The sequence below is a fragment of the Papio anubis genome, chromosome 3 (genome assembly GCF_008728515.1).
Source record: "Papio anubis isolate 15944 chromosome 3, Panubis1.0, whole genome shotgun sequence".
NCBI classification, from domain to species: domain Eukaryota; kingdom Metazoa; phylum Chordata; class Mammalia; order Primates; family Cercopithecidae; genus Papio; species Papio anubis.
Genome location: NC_044978.1, coordinates 132,800,044 through 132,815,472, shown reverse-complemented (window position 1 = coordinate 132,815,472; position 15,429 = coordinate 132,800,044). Strand labels below are relative to the sequence as shown.

The 15,429-nt window shown below is 35.1% G+C and overlaps 1 protein-coding gene across 14 annotated transcripts in view; it reads left to right on the top strand.

The window, feature by feature from the left end:
- The window catches only part of FAM13A (family with sequence similarity 13 member A), a 388,692-nt gene that overhangs the window by 299,716 nt on the left and 73,547 nt on the right, over positions 1-15,429 (top strand). For 11 of the 14 annotated variants that reach the window (XM_021939093.2, XM_021939091.2, XM_021939090.2 and 8 more), the window contains one exon: positions 4,367-4,408. The exons of the other annotated variants lie outside the window; for them this stretch is intronic. In XM_021939093.2, coding sequence (XP_021794785.2) covers positions 4,367-4,408 — 42 coding nt within the window. The remainder of the gene's footprint in view (positions 1-4,366; positions 4,409-15,429) is intronic. 14 annotated transcript variants of the gene reach the window in all.

The window sequence follows — 15,429 nt, the reverse complement described above, 5'->3', positions numbered from 1 at the left end:
GGAACACTTACAAACTATTTCTTCTGTCTCAAACCACTTAGAAATGTATTTAAAGTGTGTGACTAAATATGCAAATTATGTTAATTTTTTGGTAGCCAGCCACATTAACCAATTAGAAAGTTGAATTCATTGGAGAGTTAAAAAGGGAATTGAATGGAATGGTGGTTTGATCGAGTAATTGAAGGTCCATTCTGGGTGCTTGCCCTGGGAATTCTCCCAACATTTGGTTTTTCTTAGACATATACAACAGTATGCCTTTCATGATTTCCTTTAGCTTGCTGTATAATTAAACTGATAGGCATTGCACTGCATTCTGTGGCTTCAGTTTAGAAATTAGTGCAGCTCATGAAGAGATTATCAGTCTAGGTGTCGTTTATTTATGTGCATTAACCAATGTCAAGCTGTATAAAAAGTTAGACAGGACTCTGCTAAAACTTAGATAAAAATATCTAAGTTATTGGCATTCTTGGTAGTAGCTTCTTAGATTTAGACTATTATTTAGGTCTATATGATAAATGTTCTTCCCACAGCAGTTATTTTGAGAATATAGTACCATGTATCTGAGAACATTAAGCATAATCACATAAATGAGGTGATTGCCCAAATCTCTCAGTGTATATTTGATTTTTTTAAAGTAAACTACTTATAATTGGCTGCTTAAGCTTGGCCATTATTGAGAGTCAGCAAATAGGAAATAATTAAAACATGGAGTTGTTACTGGTAACCAAGGAGGAAATCAAATGAATTCTAAGTTGTTTCAATTTGTCATTGGCTTAATTTCATAACACACACTTCCTTCTTCATTCACAGAACATTTGCTTATTTTTAAAAATTAAAAGTGAATCAATTCTCAATTTCATATTTAGGAAAAAATTATGACAAATTATACTCAATTTAGAATTTAGGCAAAATCCTTTAGTATCATTGATCATGACAGATTGGCACAAAAACAGGAATAGGTGTAAATAATCTTTGTTAAAGATGTTTTGGAGCCTGTAGTAATAGTATAATATCTTCAAACAACTATATAAAAATGGTAATTTTTTCAAATGTTGTGCATTCTGGTTTGTACATTTTGTGGAGAAGTTTATTTTCTTGATTTTATTTGGAAGAATTGTCCTTGGCCATTTTTCTTTAAAATTGCCTTCAAAATCAATACATTAAATTTATTTCTAAAATGAGTTGGCGTAATCAATTTGAAATCAATGATTTAGTTGTCTCAAAATGTATGCCTCTGTTTAGATTATATTAATAAATCCCAGAAAAGTGTACTTTTAGGAAAGGGAAAAGAGAAATATGCTTTTAAAATAAAAATTGATTTATTTATCCTCATTTTCTTTCCAAATTATATTGTTTTTCTCAGGTAGTGTGCATGGATTACTCCACTGTGTACTGCTGATTGTTGACTAAATGTAATACTGACTCTGCTTTATTTTACTTAAATTTCAGTGCTTACATTTTCTTTTTTAGAACAAAAACTGGTCAAAATTCAGGGGCATAGCCAAATTAAAAATTTCTTATTTTGTCTTTCATTGATGAATTTACTTTGTGCAAATGCAGGCCAGATAAAATATTTGCTTATGATTAAAGTCTTGTGTTTCTATCAAGAGACATTCTTGACATTGTGCCAGTACATTTTAATAAATTAATCACCTTATAAGTGCTGTCAGGCATAATGCATTACGAATAGACTTTGACTAAGGTGATGTAGAGTTGCCATAATCAGAAGCATGACAAGGAGCTTATCAAGTCCACGAGATCTTGCTGTGGCTGCTGGAATGCAGACTGGCCATCGAATGCGTTTTCTTTACTAACCGAGTCATCTCGCCGTACTTTGATAGGTTAAAAATGAAGGGAAAACAATAAGAAAAATGAACTAATATGTAACACAGTAGTTTACACATGACTAGCTGCATCATCTGAATGAGTTATGTACTCACTCTGAGACTGCTTTTCCCACCTGAATTAAGAAGCAAGAAGCCAGTACCAGGAAAGTTTTGTGAGGATCTAATTGAGATAATTAATATAGGACCTGTGGTAGGATCTGGCCCGCAGTCATAATTGATATGAAATTTGTGACGGAGATAAAAGGAAAACAGTATTGCTTCTGTTTGCTGCAAAGAAATTTGGCACACAGACACACACAAATAGCTAAGACACATGAACAGCTGTGTTCAGAGCCCTGAACCATTTAAATCATCTCTCAAAAGCACTTAAGAAAACCAAGTATATTGCTAACTGAGTGTACATCAAAGAATGTTACAGTAACCATGTTAACTTTCCTTCAGTTTGCTACATGTTAGAGTAAAGGATCTGTTCTGGGCAAAGAAAGTATGTAGTACTCATTTTACAAAATATGGAGGCCTTTCCTGGAATAACAAAATAATTATAGGTTTTTAGTGGCAGGTGTTTTTTTTGTTTGTTTTTTTGTTTGTTTTTTTGGCATAGTGTTTCTTTGGCATAATGATCAATTTCTTGATCAGGAAACCCAGTTCTAACATTTTTATAATTGTTTCGTTTAGTGTTTTCTAGGAATATTTGGAAGTCAAATGTGTAAGTGACTTCTGTCAGGTTGACTTAAAAGTAGACACCTCCTATAATAGCACTGTTTCAGGTGGTTTCCTGTAACAACACCTGGGAAATGTCCAGGTGTTGTCCCCGCTAACTCTTCAACCCTGCAACCTAATTCTACAAGCTTTGCCCTCAGCCCATCCACATTACAGCCCATCACTTACCTCTCACCTGGGAAGAGTTAACACCATTAGTTATAAACATTAAGATACTTGGCAACATGGGCATTAGAACAGCTGATCAGTTTTGAAATTGGAAATCCAAATCATGAGAGAATGAAAAACAATCTGTCACATTTTATGTTCCATATTCCTTCTAAAATGTTAAGACCTATTCAACTTTCAGGACAGGATTTTGTTTGCTTATGTGTGTTTTACAGTGTAACTCTGTAATAAGAGTTTATTGACTGCAAGTTTAATACTATCAGTCAAAGCAGACTTTTCTCTTTTCATGAATGATGCTTAAGAAAATTAAGCAAAAAGAGAGACAAAGAGAATGCTGCAGTTAATTAGTTGCTTTCCCAGATGCTGTAAGGTGGTATACACCCCAGGTAATATCCAAGAGGAACCCTAGGAGACAAAAGAAAATATTAGACCTTCTTTTTCATTTTATTTAATACTTTATCTTTCTACTTTTATCTGTTTAATGATGTACATAATATATATATATTTAATCAGTTATATATTTGAGGGGAGTGGCTACTGAAAAGCAAGTTTTATGAGTGCATAATTTAAAAAGTTCAAAGATCACTCCCGTGGACAGTAAGGCGGAGGGATTCATTCTATACTTTGAGATCATTTATTAGGAAAAATAAAGCATGCTAAAGAAAGGCAAAGAAAATACAGCAAATATTTTACATTTTAAAAATTGAATTTCTAGGCCAGGCATAGTGGCTCATGTTTGCAATCCCAGCACTTTGGGAGGCTGAGGCGGGAGGATCGCTTGAGCCCAGGAGTTCAAGACCAGCTTGGGCAACATAGTGAGACTCCATCTCCACAAAAAAAATAAAAAATTAGCCTGGCATGGTAGCACATGCCTGTGGTCCCAGATACCCCAGAGGCTGACATAGGAGGATCACTTGAGCCTGGGAGTTTGTGGCTGCTGTGAACCATGATCGTACCACTGCACTCTAGCCTGGCCAACAGAGTGAGACCATGTCTCTTAAAAAAAAAAAATTAACTTTCAGTGTATTAAGCTTGATATTTTGTCTGTGTTGTTTGAGGAACTTAAACTTGTTAATTGTTTCATTTATGTCCTTTCATGTTATACACACTAGTTAATACTTAGTAGAGTAACTACAGAAGGACAAACAGCCCGTGAGTGTGGTGCTGTTTACTGATGTGCTCTTCATTGCTAGGGAATCATTCCTGTAGTGGCTCGTTCTTAACAGGAATGTTTTGTTGGTTGTTTCTTATTTTCATCATCATGTTAATGAGCTGCAATCAGCTTTGTTGAGATAAATTAGTATGTAATCGTTTTAAGGGTTTATGTGTAATATACGAATACTTGAATTGGGCCCCTAGAATAAGGCAGTAAAAAGCTTCCTCTGGAAAGTGTGATGTGAATTACTTTTGTCTTAGCTCATCTTGAAAGAAGCCTCACTTGATGGTATCCTGACAAGAAGTAATTGACCTTGGCTAGGTCCGAGGTGGATCGTGTTTTACTAACCTTACTCCATCATGAGATTGGCTTTAATGTGCTAAATCAACATTTTTGACCGGTAGAACATTTTTAGTAAAATTGACATGTCATATTAACAGACATTATATTAATTCAAAATTTATTTTCCTTTTAGTTCGCAGGAAGATGAAAGACCTATTTCACCTTTCTATTTGAGGTATTTATTTGATTTTTGTTGGTCTACTACAGGGAATAAAGGAGGGTTAAGACTTCTTTGGGTTTATTTGCTCATTTTAATCCCTTTCAATAGAACATTCATTACTGTGGCCAGACTAAGCTTGCTGGAGCTTTTTACCTTACTGTATTTTCCCCTTTGGTTCAAGAAATATATTTTTTAAATGTCTAATATAGTTCAAACAACTAAAATAAGATATTTTGTTTTAAATTTGAAAGTGCCAAAGTGATCATTTTAATTTAAAATCTGCCCGATGATGAGGCTGTAAGCAAAGTTAAAAATCTCTATTTTATACATATACGTATGCATAGGTTAGTGGGGGCCAATGGGTACAAGACCCACTCACAGACAAAGCCTTGGGTTGGGTTACATCATTTTCTATGTCATAGCGGAGAAGGAAACTAAATATTCAGCAAGTTTATAGGATTGAAGATGATTTTCTAAAGCTTATAAACCCAGAGTAACAACTGTTAAAGCAGGTATGTTAACAGAATTCAAGATCACTTCTCTCTGGTGAATGAATGCTGTACTGACAGGGTTTTCCGAGTGAGTCATCTGAGATATAGCCTAGAATCAAGTCTTCCTTATTGCATTTCTTTTCTTACTACCTACCCACTTCAAAGGCTTAGAAAATATATTTGAAAAGTATATAAAATAATGTAAATGTAAAATAATGCTGATGTTTGTTTTTTGAAATCTTTCCTGAAGTCTACTGCTTTTTATTTATTTTATTTTATTTTATTTTTTTAATTTTTGACGGAGTCTCGCTTTGTCGCCCAGGCTGGATTGCAGTTGCATGATCTCAACTCACTGCAACCTCTGCCTCCTGGGTTTAAGCAATTCTCTGCCTCAGCCTCCCGAGTAGCTGGGATTACAGGCACCCGCCACCATGCCTGGCTAATTTTTGTATTTTTAGTAGAGACGAGGTTTCACCATCTTGGCCAGTCTGGTCTGGAACTCTGACCTCGTGATCCACCCGCCTCAGCCTCCCTAAGTGCTGGGATTACAGGCATGAGCCACCACGCCCGGCCTGAAGTCTACTGTTTTTTAAAAGAATGTCAGGATATGCAATACAGAATTTGTTTATTTATTTATTTTTGAATCTGACTTGTTGAAATAGTCCCAGAATAGATTTAGGCTATAATTCAACCACTAGTACTTCAGAAATGTGTCATAGGACTTCAGGCTTAGCAAAGTAACTGCTTTTTAGTATTGTTTACCCTTTAGTGACTTGCAGCGTATTGCATAATCACTTTATGGCAAGAGAGGGAACATTTGAGGTTTCAGTATGAGACAACGTGGTCCGTTTTTTTCATCCTGGTTTCCTGCCGACCAAATCAGCATACTCTGGTTCATAGGCTATCTCAACTATGCAATTCATGTGAACACATGAGGATGTTGCTGAGCACGTAGTGAGTCTGGTATTCATTATATAAATACACGCAGTAATATCAGCAAATGCTTGTTATATATTAATGGAAATTCAGTTTTACATAGTATAGGAGACTTTAGCACTGGATCATGCCAACTAATGAAAACTTATTTCTCTGAATGTCCTGTACTTGCAGAATGAAAGTACAAGAAAATAGAGTAAAAGAAAATCAATAATATATTTACCGAACTCTTAATAGAAGCTACTTGATTTTTTCAATGTTAAGTCATAGAAACTAAAATATGATAAAATTAGGGGGAAAAAGGGAATGAATATGCATACTGGCCCACATTTATGGTAGAAAAAGGAAAAGTTACCAGCAGGCATTCTTTTCATATGATGGATAAACCAAGCAGAACTATTTCACAAATGCAAAAATAGTAATTATTTAGCCTGAAATTAGAATTTCAGAAGTAGGCCCAATCAAGACATAAGACACGTCTGCTGAGAGGGATACTCACTGGAAGTAGATCCAGCCACAAGCAGCCATGGAGGGGATAGGGCTGGGAAAGCTGGTCAGCAGTGAGATATTCAGTTTGGTGGTTAATTCTGAAAGTTCTAGCATAAAGAGGTGAAACAGCAAAACTCAGTGGCTACAAGTCTGTGAGTGGACAGTCTTCAGAGAGTGCAGATCCGAACAGACAGAAGATGAGAGCAGAGCAGACCTCCAGTCTCAAAGGAAGGAGGGTAGATGATCCATAGCGGCGGTCAGGTACAGGAGGTCACATAGTGATCCTGCTAGTGGAGTGGAGAAGAGATGGATTGTATATAACAGGACAGGGTCTGTGTCTGGGATAGAGGATACAGATGGAGAGCATGTGAAGACGCCACAGTGCACACTAGTCGAGGTCCCAGGACCTTGCTGTGGCTAGGGGAGAAGAAAGGGATGCAGAAACAGGGAACCAGAGAAGCCGTTTCAGCCATTATGTTGCTCTTGTTATCACCTTATGGAATTTCAGTTCTGTAATGTGATATTCTTATTGAACAGTCATGCCTGAATCACATGTTAGTCTATCATGTATTTCAGTTACCTTCAGTAATAAGGTCCTTTCTGTAATAAGGTAGGGCTGTTGTAAATAGACACACAGTCATATTTTTATTCTAAATCAAATATCTTCTGTGATAACAACTCTGTCATCTCTAATTTCAGTACTTCTCCAACTTAACTCACCACAGAGCCATTTGTTGTTTTTTGCAAAGGAAGGAAACAGTAGCTATCAATCTACACCTGCCACCATTCCATGTAGCAAGTTAATTGCAGTTATAGGAGCTCAAACAGTAGGTGTCATTGTTCCCCAGACGCTTATTAGGGATTACCAGCCCAGCTGAAATGATTAGGGAAATGAAAGGGAAGAACAGGTTATGCCAAACCCTTAGTAAGACTACAACAGAATAAACATGACCTGCAAACTTAAGGTAGAGAACGTTCTTGGCCAGGATGTTCATACCCTGTTCTCTTTTATATTCTAGGCTGGAATCCCAAACAACAGGGCCCCTACCTCAGTTGCTCAGCTGAGCATCAAAACAACTTGGTGGTGGTGTTCTTCTGTGCCATATTCAACCTTTTATTGTCTGCATTCTTTTACCTGGCCTCCAGTCAGATCTGTCTAGGATCTGTGGCCGCTCTACTTCTGTTTGCCTGAGTTTTCAGTGTCTCCAAGCCTGAGTTTGGATTTCGGTGTTTGGTTTCCACTAAGACTCGAGTTCTGCATCTCCACTTGCTGTTTCTCCTCATCTCTACCGGCTCTCCCCTCCCCTACACCACTTTCATGCTCCTATGAGCAGGATCAGATCCCATCCTTATCCCATTTCATCAGACTTCTATCCTTGAAGTCGTTCTTTACAAATTCCTGGATTATACATATAACTTGCATGCGTAGAACCTGTGTTTAATGTGCTTTTTCAAAATCTTAGGATATGTGTTCAGGGGCTATATACCAGTTTTGTTCATTGGGCTCCAACTAGCTCACCTGGCATCTGAAACTTGGTCCTTGCTTAGCTAACACCTGTCTTCTAGCAGGTGCACTGATCTTCCTCTCTTTTCCTTTTCTCATTTAGTTCTCCATGAAAGTCCTGGAATTGACCATCTTTAAAAATATCAGCCCAAGTTTTAATACTCACAGTACAAACTGAGGCTAAATTATTAATTTAGCAGGTTTGGATTAAGGTCAGCTTCAGTATTTTGTCTGTTTTCTAATTTTCCTGAAGGTGCATCAGATGGATTTATTTCTAAGTTAGCTGTTTTGCAGACAGACTTACTCTTTCTAATTTGGTTAATTTTTAATTGCTGGAGCCTAGGAACTATCGATTTTTCAGTCTCATAACTGTACATTTATGTTAAAGAAAAAAATGACTTTGGCTAAATTCAAATTAAAATATTACCTGATATTTAGATGGGATCTGAATATTATACCATACCACTCCTATCTTGATATGTAGAAAACTTCTTTCTAAAGCATTTTTAGATAGTTTTTCTGAGGAATTGCTTTCCGAACAACTTATGCTAGAATTTGTATGTTTGTGATTTTTTTTTTTTGTATTATGCTTCATTAGCTTTAACTTTTAATAGTTTTTTTTTCTCCTTAAGAAGCATATTGTATGTTTTCTAAATGAATATTTTAAGGTAAAAATCCTTCATTATCACATGGGAGAGCTTTGGAGAAGTGTAGCATACCAAACATTATATTTATTCAAAAGCTTGTTTTAGGCTACTAAGAAGTGGAACAAACAAGCAAGCTGTTTATTTAAGTATCTACTTTTTTAGCAACATGATAAAGTCAGCTAGGTATCTGGATGTCTTTAGACACAACTACTTATCAAAAATATTTGTTTTCCTTTTTATTATAATAGTGTTTCCTCTTTTTTTGAGACGGAGTCTCACTCTGTCGCCCAGGCTGGAGTGTAGTGGCATGATCTCGGCTCACTGCAACCTCCATCTCCTGGGTTCAAGCGATTCTCCTGCCTCAGCCTCCACAGTAGCTGGGATTACAGGCATCCGCCACTAAGCCCAGCTAATTTTTGTATTTTTAGTACAGAGGGAGTTTCACTGTGTCGGCTAGGCTGGTTTCAAACTCCTGACCTCAAGTGATCCGCCCGCCTCGGCCTCCCAATGTTCTGGGATTACAGGCGCGAGCCACCACGCTTGGCCAGAGTAGTGTTTCTAAACTGAGGGGGCACATCCCCTCTACCTGTGGAGCTCTGTTGTTTTGGTTTTGGTTTTTTTGTTATAGTAAAATATAAACAAAGGTTGCCATCTTAGCCATTTTTAAATGTACAGTTCAGTGGCATTAAGTACATTCTCATTGTCACACAACTGTCATCACCATCCATCTTCAGAACTCTTTGTATCTTGTATGAAACACTAATTTTTCATGTCCTCCTTTCCCTATCCCCTGGCAACCACCATTTCACTCTCTGTCTTTAAGAATTTGACGACTACGGGTACCTCATGTGAGTGGGATCTTAGTCTTTGTCCTTTTGTGACCAGCATATTTTACTTAGCATACCTCAGGGTACATCCACATTGTAGCACGTGTCAGAACATTCTTCCTTTTGAAGGTTGAATAATATTTCCATCTATGTATATGCTACGTTTTGTTTATCCTTTCACCCGTCAATAGACACTTAGGTTGCTTCCATCTTTTGGGCATTGTGAATAACGCTGCTATGAACATGGATGTACAAATATCTGTCCAAGTCCTTGCTTTCATTTCTGTTGGGTATATACTCAGAAGTGGAATTGCTGGGGCCAGGCACAGTGGCTCATGCCTGTAATCCCAGCACTTTGAGAGGCCGAGGCAGGTGGATCACGAGGTCAGGAGATCGAGACCATCCTGGACAACATGGTGAAACCCAATCTCTACTAAAATACAAAAAATTAGCCGTGCATGGTGGTGCACGCCTGTAGTCCCAGCTACTCAGGAGGCTGAGGCAGGGGAATCGCTTGAACCTGGAAGGCGGAGGTTGCAGTGAGCCGAGATTGTGTCACTACACTCCAGCCTGGCGACAGAGCAAGACTCTGTCTAAAAAAAAAAAAAAAAAAAAAGGTGGAATTGTTGGAGCATATGGTAGTTCTACGTTTAATTTGTTGAGGAACTTCCATACTATTTACCCTAGCAGCTACATCATTTTACATTTCCACAAGTACAGTACACAGTTCCAATTTGTCCATACTTTTGTCAACACTTGTTATTTTGTTTTTTAATAATAACCATCCTTATAGTTATGAAGTATGTGTATTTCTTAAAGATGTTTGTGTCCCATTGGTCAGGATTCTAAGTCTCTGCTTGTGCTAGGTGCCTACACAGAACCAGACCAACAGTATAACGGAGGAATGGCTACAAAGTTTACTAATGTTTGTCATACAGTTTTTAAGACTCATTATTGAGTTCTTGATCTGAAAATCACTAGTCATTTTTTTTTTTTGCATAGTAAGATATAAGTATATATTCTAGGTTTAATTCTAACAATGTTAATGAAATATTAAGCATATGTTAGAGCTATATAATTTAGAAAGATAAATTATATACATTTTAAATGATTTTCTTCACATCTTTTACCTCAGCATGATAAAGAATAATTCACTTGTAGAAAATTACACCTTTCCATTCTGCCTAGATCTCTTGTTACTTCATTCCTCAGTTTCCCTGCCTCCCTGTGGGCTTCCCTTTGTAGAACTTCAGATTTTAATAAAATTTAAGAATCTAGTTTAAACAGGTAGCAGACTGCTTTTGCCTGATACAGTACTCCCATCTTTCTATTTAATATCCATGATAATATAAAATACAAACCCTAGAGACAGCTCTGTAGCAATGATAAAGAAAAGCCACATCAAAGGTCACATCATCTATGGGCTGGACAGAGAAACATATTTTTACCTTGCAGACTTCATGTTCTGCCATCTAAACAATACAGATAGCCACAAAGAGAAAAGAAAGGGAGGAAAAACTGACTTTACTTTCTTCTACTGTCTATTGCACTAACCAGAAAAGCTGGTGACATTTCCTCAGCTGAGCAGAAACTTATTTTCTGAACCATCTAGAGCCAAGTTGTGTTATTATTTTTCACCTCTCTGCCCTCATCAGCTTTTATATTTTAATAACCATTCAGACAAGAATACTCAGCGTACAAAACAATGGGGAGGAAAGGGATTCTCCTGGGATGCTCAGTCACCTAGCAAAAGCATTTGAGAAAGGGATAAAGGCAAGAAGATTATTGGATTTTCATATGTGCTTTCAAGTGTACACTACCCCAAAACAAACAACAAATTTGTTTCTGATTCTCCAGCATAATCATAAAATGGAACCAAAAAGCAAGTCTACCTAAGCAGGTATTATAGATTATTCTAGGGCAGATTCAGATACTGGCTCTTCAAATCTAAATCCAGGAGGAGCCATCTGCTCACAGCCAAGTAGACAATTATGTAAGCTAAGAACAGTCTACCTACCCAGGTTGTTGGAAATGGTTCTACCTAGATTGATTGTTCCACCTTAAGAACCACTAAACACAAAGAAAGAATTTGGGACCTATGAAGAGAAATGACAAACTAGGGGAAAGGATGATTTGCCTCGATGACTCAGCATAAAAACAGAATCTAGAGAACTGATTTTTATAAAATTCAGATGAAAACTTGAGAAGTAATATTGTTAATCTTCTCAAAAAATGCTCAAGGACATAAACTTTTCTGAAACATTAGTAGGAAGCCATTAAAGTGGAGTAGGCTTAGAATTGAAAGACTGGGGATACAGAAAGAACAGCTGAAATGAGGAGGGAAAAACAACCCTAGAAATGTTTTAGAAGAGACTTTAAAAACTATGTTGAAGGCAGTAAAGAACAGAAATGATTAAAAATCAGTCAAATACATGATGAAAGAGAAACTGGAGAAGCCCTTCTGGAATAAAAAGGAACAGGATAAAGATAAAAACTACGTGACAGCCTGGACACAGTAGCTCTGTCCTGTAATCCCAGCACTTTCGGAGGCCAGAGTGGGAGGATCTCTTGAAACAAAGGAGTCTGAGACCAACCTGGGCAACATAGTAAGTTTCTGTCTCTATAAGAAAATAAATAAATTGGCCAGGTGTCTTGATGTACACCAGTTTCTTCTGAGGCCAAAGTAAGAGGACTGCTTGAGCCCAGGAGTTTGAGATTTCAGTGAGCTATGATGACGCCACTGTACTCCCTCCAGCCTGGGTGACAGAGCAAGACACTGTCTAAAAAAAAAAAGAAAGAAAAAGGAAAACCACAGAACTGTCAGAATAATAATGTTAAATGTGAAAGTCAGAGATTGAAAAGCCAATCTGAAAACTATAATTTGAATGAAGAAACGTATTTGTAAACGTACAAGTATAGGGTATGCCCAGCTAATTGAGAGATAAATTTAAAAAACAATTAGTATGAAGTAGAGATCTGATTATTAGCATTGGTGGAAGGGCAAAGAAAGTAATGAAGCTATAATTTTCTTGTCTTACATAAACAGGAAAATAGAAGCAGGTGTCAAGAGGTTTTTTTGCTTCTTTTCTTGTTTTATTAGGTTGGTGTGAAAGTAATTGTGGTTTTGCCATATTTTTAATAATGAGAGAAATACGGGCATGAAAAGCAACCGTAGTACAATTGTGCATAGGATTCCTGTATTCAAAATGCCTTCAAAAGATAAGAGCAATGGCAGCAACCAAAGGAAAAACAAGTTTCCAAATTAGAAAGCATAAAGCAAAAACAATACTAGAACAAATCTATCAGCTATGACAATAAATGTAAATGGATAAAATTATTTGAGAAAAGCTAAAATACTAAAAAAAAAAAAAAAAGAAATCTAGTTGAACTGTACTGTTTGCAAAAGAGTCATACCTAAACCAAAGTGGCACAGAAAGGTCAATAATAAAAAGATAAACATGTATCTGATAAATGTGAACAGACAACTGAAGTTGAAGGCCAAATTTGTTAGAAAAGACAAACTGGACTTACTTTATTATCTAGATTTACAGTATTATCAAATCACATAAATTTAAATTCTTATATTATCAAGGATAAACAAGTAAACACATTTGAAATATAGGACTTATACATATAACTATATGTCCATAACAAAATTTATAGGATATATAGCATTGAGAATTTTGTAAAATTAGTAAGATTTCAAATAAATGAGCACCTATATACATATGTGAAACTTTGCATAGTACAAATAGAGCTCAATCAAGCATTTCTGCTACTTTATAAAAAGTATTCAGCTATCTTTAAAAGTTCTTAAAGAGTAGAAATTTTGATAGCCAATAATTTCTGACCACACTGTAATTAATGACAAAAAATAATTTCAATAAACCAGTGAAAACTCTTGTAAGGGGACAGGAGGAAGGGGATAACTCAAAGAGTAAATAAGAATCTTAAGTGCATATTGTTAAGAAAATAAAGAAAAAGTATATATCAAAATTTGTGGAATAAAGTCTAAACTTTTTAAAGAGGCAACCTGACACAAGATTGAAGATAAATCAGCCACACATTCAGAATAAGAAGTTATAGAAAGGAAGAAAAAGCAATCTCTTTGAAACCTAAAAGAATTCGTTAATAATAAAAGAAAACAGAAAACAAGCAGAACTGATATTTGAGTTCAGGAGCTGGTTCTTTGAGAGTAAAAATGAAAATTACAAGATACAAAATTCTTGATGAGCTTAAGAAAAATGAGAGATGATAATAATCATAATTGAAGTTTACTGTGTTATAATTTTTTAAAAGATTAGAGAACACTTCGTGCAATTTGGAACTAATAAACATGAAAACCTAGAAGAAATAAAAATTTTCTGCATTATATAAATTTGGAGAAAAAGAAAAAATCTATTTAAATCAAAAAAAGAACTTTTAGTAACCTAATTCTAATGAAATAACTAAAGGTATAGCCAAAGATTTATGTAAATAGTAGCATTATTTGAGAATAAAGATTATTCAGAGAATTGAGGACATACTCTGAAGCCGGACTACATAGATAGAATGGAGCTGTGTAAACTTAAATTAGATACTTCTCTGATCTTCAATTTTCTGTAAAATGGAAAAGAGATACAGTATATAAGTGAATTATGCATTGCATTTTATAATTTTATTAATATAGACCTTAGTGTAAAAACTAAAAAAACTTCCAATTTCTTTTTATGCTAAAACATACTAAATATATGAAATTGAAAACACCAATAATTGTCAAAAGAAGCTGTATAAAAGATGAATATTCTGACATTTTGATGGGTTACATATGATTTGTTAGAATACATTTTATATAGTATTAAGATATAGCTGTGAAGAGTAATTTTTTTCTTCAAATCAGACTATTTAAAAGAATAGGAAATTTGAATTAGAGAAGGTATGAGGATAAATATTTTCCTCTTTTTGAGTTATATCCATGTAGTATGTTTTCAATTTTTATTCTAGTATATTATGCACAGTATTCAATTTTAAACCAAAATTTGAGGCTACCCAAAATGTTTGTAATGATGCAAAAGGATGATGCAACTTTTATCAGAGTTTAAATACCTACAAATGTTCCAATAAAGTTCTGCATATGATAATCATAGCTAGAGGTTAAAGCAAAAGGAATAAATATTGAGGATTGAATTGTTTTAATGTAGGACACTGTGAAGAATGCACTAAAATTATGAACAAAATTTAATTTAGAAAGCTGTTACACAATAACAAATATGTATGTTATATATGTATAATGTTGATGCTGCATATCAACTTATAGTATTTTAAGATGATACTGAAAATACTATATTTTGTTAAATTGACAAATTAAAAATTTTAGGCTATTTTGATGATTGTTACATGAGATTTATCCTTAGGTTTATTTAAGCAAACATCTCATAATTGTCTTTTTAATCCTTGCTCTATTAGAAAAATAGAGTAAATTTAAATATTATATCTTAGAGAAACTGATAATTTTGTTGGACCTCATGTTTCCTAATAAAACAGTAATATTTTACAGGCAGGATTTTATATGCCATAGAGGAGAACATACTGAAATAAGAGAATACACAGAAAAGAAAACACATGCTTTTCAAGATGTCTCCATTTTGTAGATTTGAAACCTCTTTTGAAATGTATGCTTTTTTATTTCAAATCAAGAGATTTAATTAAAGAATCACTTGTCAACAGGCATCTGTGCATCTTATCACATGCAAATTTTAGAGACTAATATTGCTGAGCATAATTGGCTTAAGGAAATATAGTTTGGGTTTTGCTAATAAAAATAAAGACTAAAGATATTTCAATATGTCATAGACTATATTTCAAAGTAGGCTTAGAATCTATTTTAAATGACCATACCAATAGAATATTCAGTTGCATCATCACTAACAGTAGGCTTAGGTTTGAATTTGGCCATAGAACTGGGATCTGCATATGAGTGAGCATCTTTCTTTCCATTTTAAATACTTGCTTTGTCAACATTAGGAAATGAACGCTTCCATATCCAACTGTTTATAATGCATAAGTAAGAAATTTTCTTAGCAAATCAGTCAAGGACTCTGAAAAAAAAAATCATTATTCTTAGCTCTCTGCAGAGGATAAAAAGCAAGCTACATGCAGATGA